The 9,624-nt window shown below is 36.9% G+C and overlaps 1 protein-coding gene across 1 annotated transcript; it reads right to left on the bottom strand.

The window, feature by feature from the left end:
- Positions 1-1,028: 1,028 nt before the first annotated feature.
- LOC108347390 (protein SCAR2) lies at positions 1,029-8,899 on the bottom strand. The gene is made up of 9 exons (XM_017586592.2): positions 8,482-8,899; positions 7,343-7,506; positions 7,058-7,181; positions 6,848-6,977; positions 6,468-6,529; positions 2,104-6,379; positions 1,929-2,015; positions 1,724-1,828; positions 1,029-1,609 (listed from the first exon to the last, which is right to left on the bottom strand). The coding sequence occupies exons 1-9, from the start codon at positions 8,634-8,636 to the stop codon at positions 1,559-1,561; spliced, it is 5,154 nt and encodes a 1,717-aa protein (XP_017442081.2). The 5' UTR covers positions 8,637-8,899; the 3' UTR covers positions 1,029-1,558.
- Positions 8,900-9,624: the final 725 nt, after the last annotated feature.

Below are 9,624 nucleotides of genomic sequence, written 5' to 3'. Positions count from 1 at the left end.
GCCTGCCTAAGTTGGCAACACCAAATCTACCATGTCAGTAACACTAGACCAAGCCTCCCTAAACCGGCAACACCCAATAGAGTCTACCCAAGCTAACATCACCTAATAAAGTCTGCCCAAACCAGTAATCTTACATAAAGTCTGTCTAAGGCAACAACATAAAGCAAATATTATCCTTAGACAACAACATTACAATAATCTCACCAAACAAGCAATCCACCTGCAAACTCTACAAGTCAACTACAATCCGACCAAGAGATCAATCACGATCACCTTTCACATGCCAAATCAAACTTCCAAAACTAAAAGACTTATATACCCACATAGCATAATGAATATACTAAAGCGCACGACCCAACAAGACCCATTAAGTCTCTTCATTTTGGAATAGTGTAAGGTACATCTATTAAAGAAATATTCACCTATCACAACTAATTTCGATAATTCAATATTATAGTAATCATTTACAGTAAAATATCATTTTATTATTATTATTATCTATTATTATTATTATTTATATCTAATATCACAGTATAAGTTCACAACCCAAGTCATTTTGATCACGTCACGTGTCTCTAAGAACCTCAAGAACCACGCTCAATACCCCCAATAAAAACACCAATAAAACTCAAAAAATAAATTAGAAATGCAAAAAATAATTTCATGTGAGTTCCACCTAAGTGGATAAAAATAGAATATAGAATAAGAAAATAGTGGATCAAAATATTTCTCTTTCAAGTTTCGTATTTTGCTCGTTACCATTATTAAATCACTACATATACTCCTTGTATATACAAATTTATATGTATATATAAAGATATAATTAATAAAAAAATAATTAATGGTATCTAAAATTTTGAAAATAAAAAAATGAAGAATCCAACGACACTATGAATGTAGAACTGAAGCAAACTGATGACATTTAGTATCACTTCAATTAACCCCTGCAATGTTTTCAATTTACTTGTTAATATATGACAAGAACAGCAATCATAAAGAGGGTCTGAAAAATGAACAAAGGTAATAGCTGTACACTAAAATGATTTTACTCACGTATATATATTACTATACTGGACACAGATGAACTACATGATAATGGGCAATTATCACAAAACACTACATCACAGAATTACAAAATTGGATAATCGTGACTAAATATAAAAAAAAAATTATGACAACAGAAATATACATGTGCTTATGTGAACGGGAGGCATGCGGAAAAAATTTCTTGATAGCATGGATCTGGACTTGTACAGCGCTTGCACGCTGAACTTGAGTCGTCTTCAATGAAGTGAGTTCCGCCTCCGAGATATCGAAGCTAATCTACATGCTAGTACAATTTTTCATGCATATATATGTGAAGAAGGCAACTAAGAGCAGAAGCTATATCCTATATGAAGTTCAGAGTATCATATATGAACAAAGTAGGATAATGAATCTTGCATTTCAGGGAGATTTCCTATTCATGACAGGAGAGCGTGACTTATATAGATCAGGCTCGAGAAAGAACCAGAGTGTCAAAAACATTCACCAGCTAAGAACACTTCTAATAGTAAGTTCAAGAATCGCTCCAATCCGCATCGTCGTCTTCATCACTTCCAGCCAAAGCCTATTTAAATAACTAACATATCAGTGAATGCGAAGAAAAGGGGGTAAGACCAGAGACAGAAAAACACAGAAGCACACGCCTATTACAGTAAAATAAACAGATAAAAAGAGATACCTGGCGAATTGCATTTGCTTTCTCCAAGATGGCTGCAAGCTTCAAATTTGTTTTTGGACCTTGAATGCTAGGTCGCGTGGTCACAGCAGGCTTCAAGTTGAAGGACTGCGAGAACCAAAAAGGTTTTTATTTTTATTTTTTTTCAAATAAAAGAATGGTTTCAATGCAAAAGGGTACAATAAGCATAAAGAAAGTAAGTTCTGACCTTTGTTCTTATCTGTTCTAGTAAAGAATCTCTTTCATCTACCTTCGGCGCAGTTTGAGGCATGACCCGCTCGGTAACCCTCCTAAGCTGCAGTAGTTCAAAGGCAAAGTTTTATGCAAAAGAATGAAGAGATCAAAAGGATATTCATAGTCATAAGAACTTGATACTATCTCACCTTGCTTTTGTCATGAGCAGCAACAGCATCTATTAGAGGAGTTCGCGGACGAAGAAGCTTACTCTTTGGTTTTCCATAAGTCCTTTCACTCTCCACATCTAAGGTATGATCAGATGTATCCAAGGACCTTGCCATTCCCCCCTCATAGGTCATGAAACTCTGACTAGGCTCCATACATTCCATGTTTGGTGGAGACATGAATGAGATTGGCAAACGTTCTTGTTCCCCTTCCAAATTATGTATAGATTGCTGAAGGGTTTGAACTTCTGAACTAGTCCCTGACATTAATTGACTTGGAGGTAGAGTTGGTTTTTCTTGAGAAGAGATAAAATCATGTCCGGCCCCCGGAACAGCACATTCAACAGGTGGAATTGGAGGGTCTAGGTTAGAAGTTCGTTCCATTTCTCCACCGGAAGAAACCATACGACTGTCAGGATTGTCCATTGATACCCAACTAGTAACAGACTGCTGAAGTGTTTTATCATCTGAACTAGGCTCCATCATTAATTGACTTAGAGGCTGAGGCAGTTTCTCTTCAGCTGAAACGGACTCATGTCCAGATACAGCACATTCAGCAGGTGGAATTGTAGGACAAGGGTTTGAATTCAGTCCCATTTCTCCCTCGGAAGCAATTGCAAGAACATTTGGAGGCCTGTCCATACTCTGTTTATGTGATTTATCATCTGATCTAGTCTCCAACATTAACTGGTGCGGAGGTTGAGTTGAAATTTCTTGTGTAGGGATGGAATCATGTCCTGAACCAGCATACGCAGCTTCTGGTACTGCCCCACATGAGTTTGAATTCTGCATCATTCTTCCCTCAGGTGCAACAATCAGATCATGAGGAGACATGCCGGTAGATGCCATGGGTAAGGTTAAGAAGGGATTCTGAATTTGGTTTTTGTCCAACAGGAGGTAATTATATTGACCTTTTGATTCATTAACCATGATAGGAAATTGAAAAGGTATGGCAACAGAATGCCCTGAAACACCAACAGGAAACCCAGAAGAATGTTCGAGCTGATCACTTTCCACAACCATGACAGGCAAAAATGGACTCTGATAAAACGGGGTCTCTTTCTCAGAAGTTGGTAAACCAAATAGGGAATTTTCATCAGGCCTAATTGGCTGGACTGAAGTTTGACTTACTTCTAATTCTTCTCTCTGTGAAGGTAAGGAAGAATGCTGAACCTTTCCCATTCTCCATTGCATAGGCGGTAGAGGAGGCATAGGTGGCACCTCATCAGGACTATTTTCAGTTGACTTGGGAAAGTGGTTAGGAAGAAGAAGCATCAACGAATCCATGACAAGTTTTGCAGCATTCTGGCTAGATGACGCTGGTGAGGAATAAATTGGCGATGGCTCATCTGCATGTATTTCTGACACACTTCCAGAAGTAGCAGGATTGCTTTGAGGCTCCAATTGATATATTTGCATCTTCTGATATTGAGATTTCTCAGAGGCAAAGTTTCTTTCATCTCCAAGTGGATATTCTGCATCCTGTTCACCAATTTGGGATTTTGAGAACAGATCTAAATCAGTTTCAGGTCCCAACTGTTTCCCCAAAGGTGATAAAAAACTATCTCTGTCATTTTGTAATGGATCATGCTGACCATTAAATATTGATTGTGACAGCTGGGAATCCAACCCCGAAAATTCAAGCAAAGTTTCTGCATTATCAACAAAAGCACTATGTTGGAACTTCGGAATAGTACATGATTCTGAATCTTGAAGATCACAAAGAACAGTTTTGTTCAGGTTCAATTTTTCTTCCATAGAAGTAATTACTGGTTGGTCCACTATCTTCTGATGGTCCTCTAGTTCTGTAGATTCTCTGACAACTGGCTCGTCAACTTTCCTCTCCTGTGAATCTGCAAAAATAGTAAGAGATTCGTCTAACTCAGCAATATTATTGGTTGGGAAATTTATTACATCAGGTGATGTTACATCTGGCAGTGGTGCTAATCGAGTCTCACTCGTCTCTGCATTTGTGTCCATGGCATTTTGCATCAATTCTACTTCATTGGATTTCATGTCCATTTTATTAGAATGAGTATTCAACAGAGGTTCTTCTGAATCTGAAAAACCCCTGGAAGAAGAAGTCCGAAATGAATCTGGACAAGTATCAATGCGCACACCATCTTCAGCATTATTAACACAAGGAACAGAAAATACAGATTGATCTTCTGACTGAACTCTTTCGGTGACCAGATCATTTGCCATCACATGATCAACAGGAGATGGATGTTTAAAACGACCATCACCTTCAAGTGGATCGACACTGCAGGTAGATCCATTTATTTCATCATCATGCACCATCTTTGGTACCTCATCAACTTCCAATGGCAGATCAGGATTTGAAACTTCAATTTCTGCTGAGTGTGGTTCCTCCTGTGTTTTGTTTTGAATTGAGTCAGAGGAAAGCACCCTGGTAAAGCAACTCATTGGAGGAATCTTCACAACAGGGGTCTCTGAATTAAGCTTCGTTGCCGTAGTACAACCTTGATCCTTTGAGTCATGACAATCAGGAGCCAGCACAACACCTGAATTCACTTTTAATTCTTCTGTGGATGGGCAAACAGGATCCTCTCCTGGTGAATAAATATCTCCATTAGCCAAAATTTCAGAAATGTTTTCATTTGTAGGTCTTGCTGGGAACATTTTGATTTCAGAATGAGAATTGCATTCGTCTCCATGAGCAATAAACTCCAAATCACTAGAAACTTGTAACAGATTATCAGAGTGAATACATGGATCATCATCATCCAAGTTGTCGAATGATGTTTTATCAGAAGAATCAACAGGACAAGCATTGTCTTTTGTGAGGGAGAGAGAAACAGGCTTGGAAGTAATAGATTCAACAAGACCTGTTCTGTCTGCATCATCATCACTTCTTTTGCCTCCATCGTCATTGTCATCTCCTGTTCTGCCTGCATCGTCATTGTCATCTGTTCTTCCAGCATCATCATCTTGTGTTCTGTCTGCATCATCACCATCTAACCTTAAATTAAGTTCAACAGGATCAGATGAGATTTCGCCTGATTCAGTTGCTGTGGGTAGGACCACCTGAGAGATAGATCCAATATCAGAACACAACCCCTGTCCTGAAGTCATCATATCTGAACAGGCTTGCCCAAAATCAGAAATCTCTTCTTTATGAACAGAAGTATCATCATGCATGACAGACCCCCCACAATCTGTGTGTTGAAACTCAACATTTTGGGGAGGCTTGTTGGATGGTGCATCTTCAACCACCGGTCCATAATACTTAGTATTTGTGAATAACAAAGGTCCTGGTGTATTTTCAACCACAGTGCTTAATGATTCAGACTGAGATGAATAGGATCCATTTTTCATGAAAGAATCGTTTTCTTCTGATGTAGAGGAGTTTCCAACATATGGATAATCTGAGAGGTGAGCTTGTGGTTCTATATGATGCCCATTTATATCTCTTCTGAGTGAACTATGATTGTCCAATGAAGAGGAGGTTCCAGTTGATTGAGAATCTGACGACTTAGCTTGCACTTGAATAATTTCTTCGTTTCTATCTTGTTTGAAAGAATTACTGTCATCAGACATTGAAGAGTCCCCAAAAGATTGAGAATCTGAAAAATGTGCTTGTAGTTGTTGTTCTTCTTTATCCTTGGTATTTGTTGCCTTTTCAACATTCAAGAAGCTATTCTTAGGTTTATACTCGTTATCTGTATCCAATTCTGATTCCATGGTAGTTAAAGCATCCATGTAATTGTCAACTTCACTAGTCACATCATCCGAATGATACCCATCTAAGTTACCTTCTAATATCTTTCGTTCATCAACAGCCAATTGTGCTACATCAAGAAACTTACGATCATTAGAAGACATATTATCTGTCACACCAGATGAGATTTGTTCTTTCACCTTCACAGGATCTCCATCAGTCCCACCATCCATTTCTGAAGATGGTTTTAGTTCTAGGTCCTGCTCATCAAGGGATGAATGGGTGTTTTTATTTCCCTTTGACCTTTTCACAGGACTAATGCTACTGATTTCAAGAATTTTAATCCCAGTCTCACTAGTATCATCTGATGTCAATTTCACAGGCAATGGAAAGATTGAAGTTTCACAAACCATTTTTTTATCAGGTGAAGGAGATTCCAGAAATTTCTCCATGTAACTCTTACCAGCTCCTGCTTCAACAGTTGGTCCATTCATGTGTCTTTTTTTCAACTTCACTAGTCGTGCAGGATTACTATAACCATTTTCAATACGCTCCTCAAGAAGCAGCTGATGTAATCTGCAATAATGGAAATTAAATTGAGCCACCAATCATTAAAAACCATAATGAGAAAAATGATTCACCACAGTAAAATATTGGAGGTTACTTTGAATGCGATGGGACAACATTAGGAGCTTCACCATCCCTCAGCCTTGCTCCTTTCTTCAGCTGGAAGTGAATAAAATAAATTATTTATACAAAATTGCAAGTATTCAATTTTACATTGCATAAAATTATTAGCTATGGTAATTACACAGAAATGCAACATAGGTATAAACAACACAAAGGCAGAGCTAAAAGCTGTCCACCAGCTTGTATAATTTGCGGTCTCATACATGTATGAATCAACGGTAATGCATGGACCTCAAATAGTTTATAAAGTTGCAGCAAGACAATAATACAAAACATGAAACTAATCAATATCACACATTTAAAACAACTTTACAGTAAAAAAACTGTATATATTGTAGAATTGAAATTTCGTACCTTGACTTTACGAATTCTCTTCTCTCTCTGAACTTCTATTGTAGCATTTACAGGTGAATTTGATTCTATTTTAAAGAATGATGGATCAGTATAACGCTTAAGGCATGCCCCAGCCCCAGCTACATCGAACCTTTAAAGAAACCAAAAGAAAAAGATTCAGAAATCTATAACATTACTTTCTAATAATATATCTGATGAATCAGCTCATACTTATCCAGAAGAAACAGTCTTGGAGGACCCCGACATTCTTCATATGAATCCATTATAAATCGAGGTAAGTCTCCTCTAGTCACAAGATTTAGTTCAGACTGTAGATTAGGATGCCAATCAATCCCTACAATGCAATATGCAAGTATGTCTAAATTAGCAAAGGGGAAATTGCAGCAAAAGGTTACAGCTTAACAAAAATTCCAGCATTATACATGATTAACAGCATTTAAATCACGGTCATGAGAAGTTACACTGTGAATAGGACTCTGTAAAGAGAAATCTAACCTCCATTGGTATAGAATGAAGAGTGATGAGTTTGAGAAAAGAAAGCCTTCTCAAGTGAAGGAACTTCAGCCTCAAGCTGTTTAACACGAGCCATGAGACCGTGGCCTCTTGCAGCGGTAACCATTACTTCTTCATGTAAATCATGGAAGATCTCAGCAGCAAACCTAACCAAAATGAAATGGTTTAATAGTGAGAGTTTAATGGCACCTGGGGATAGTAAAAATTGCCCGTGCTAAAAAGGCAGGAAACAACTTCAAAATTGAGATATTGTATTACAATTGGAACTCCACCAATTAGAACTAACCTCTGGGAAATCAGAAAGTCACTATGACATCTATTACTATTTGAACCAGATTCACATGAATAAGCCACCAAGGCCTGCCATTTGTGGCATATTAAAAAGTTAAGCCTTAATACACAACCCAATATTCACTTAAGGAAAAATCATACATGTTCGGTAACTGTATAGATGGTCTATTAAATTGCTCTCCTCGTCCGATTTTAAAATATCACCAACTACCCAAAAACATCAAAGAACAAACATACTTCAACAGTTAAATCTCTCTTAAACCCAATAGCTACACTTCTCAATTTAATCTCATACAGCCAAAACCTATGATCAGGAACTTCATCAATCCAACTTTGTAGTCTACAATAAGTCAAACAAATTCAAACCAAGTCAAGTTCTATGCCTAGATAAGGTCACCACAACACCTTCACAATTCAACAATATAAACCAATGCCCGCAATACAACCGCCCAATTTTCTTTTAATTTCACCCTCCTCACCCCCTGAAAACTCTACGCATACAAAGCTCAAAAGGAGGAAGACCTAAATTTTGAAATAAACTTACAAACTAAACTAATTAATCAAGTGATAACCAATAACCCATAGCTCAACCACCGAATTAAGTATGTATACTATCTTCCAATTCCAAACTAGCTCCTCGATCCAGCCAGCTCACGAAATCCAAAAATCACACAACCTTCCCAAATTAAGCTCACTCCAGCACAAACCCACACATTCCAACTAGTTTTAATCTTTCGCTCTCCTTTTCCAAACTCGCCACTCGTTCAGAATCACGAAACCAAAGAACTCAAAAAAAGAATGCGGAAGGAACGGACTAAGAAGAAACTGACTCGGCCAAGTCGCCGAGCTGGCGCAAGAGTCCAACGAGTCCAGCCATGGCGACGGCTTCGAGAAGCGCTTCTGGATCATCCTTGTCGGCCGCACGATACAGCTCGGGATCCGCTAAACTGTACTCATTACGCACGCGGTACTTCGAGAGTGGCATTTTTATTTGTCTCCGTCGGCAGTTTAGAAACCCTAGTTTTGGCGATCTTCTTGCCTCGGCGCTCCGATCTTCTCTCACCTTTTTCTTCCGGCGACTCTGCGTATGTGGTGTTCCACCATGGACGGAGAGAGAGAGAGAGAGAGAGAGAGAGAGAGAGAAAAAAAAGTGTGAGAATTTCCTTTTATTTTGTTTTATTTTAAATAATTGTTTTTGGGAAATGAAATGAATGAAGATACGGTGGTGGTGGGGTACGTGAGTGATAGACGTGAAGAGAGTGACTGTGCAGGAAGAGCAGTGGACTCTCTATTTATTGATTAACCTAACCCCATTCAGACAGTAATATTTTTCATTTTTTTTTAAGATGGCAAAAGTAATAATTCATTTTAGCTTTTTATTTAATTAAGCTTCTATGATCTCTTAACCGCCACTCTTAAATTTTTTTTTTTACCTTTTAATGTATAAATTTAAAATTTACAACCGACAAACTACTTATAAATATTGAATACATTAGCACATGTCACACTCATAAATTTTTAAACAAGACTACCGTTGAATATTCTTTATTTTTCATCAAGAGTAAATGGAAGCCAAATTGTTCAATATTCTAAAAGTTAAATATATTTTTTAAATTACTATAAAAATTGTATTTTATTTTAAATTAAATCATAACATGTAAAATATTTTTTATTATATAAAATTTATATTATAGTTTATTGTAAAATTCTGTTTGTTATGTTATTTGTTGGAAAAATATTTTATATAGTGTAAGAATTAAATATTTTATACTTAATTTATAAATGAGACATAAACTTTTATAATAATGTAAAGAAAAAATTATTTATCCAATATTCTAAAAATAAAAGAATTCATTTATAGGTAAAACAAGTGAGAATTTCTTAAGAAAATTGTGAAAATTCAAACAATTTCAGTTTACTCTCTTGAAAATTTAATAATGAAATTAGTGTAATATAAATATTTAATAATTAAA

This window comes from Vigna angularis, chromosome 9 (genome assembly GCF_016808095.1).
Source record: "Vigna angularis cultivar LongXiaoDou No.4 chromosome 9, ASM1680809v1, whole genome shotgun sequence".
NCBI classification, from domain to species: Eukaryota; Viridiplantae; Streptophyta; class Magnoliopsida; order Fabales; family Fabaceae; genus Vigna; species Vigna angularis.
The sequence above is the reverse complement of the archived record's forward strand: the minus strand, read 5'-3'. Positions and strand labels throughout refer to the sequence as shown.

What these genes read in the sequence shown, in the direction of transcription:
- LOC108347390 (XM_017586592.2), bottom strand. Translation starts at nt 8,636, where the DNA reads ATGCCACTCTCGAAGTACCGCGTGCGTAATGAGTACAGTTTAGCGGAT. An exon ending in CAGCTCGGCGACTTGGCCGA is followed by an intron (nt 7,507 to 8,481) that starts GTCAGTTTCTTC and finishes CATTTTGGTTAG; the next exon opens with GTTTGCTGCTGAGATCTTCC. An exon ending in TAGAACAGATAAGAACAAAG is followed by an intron (nt 1,829 to 1,928) that starts GTCAGAACTTAC and finishes TGGTTCTCGCAG; the next exon opens with TCCTTCAACTTGAAGCCTGC.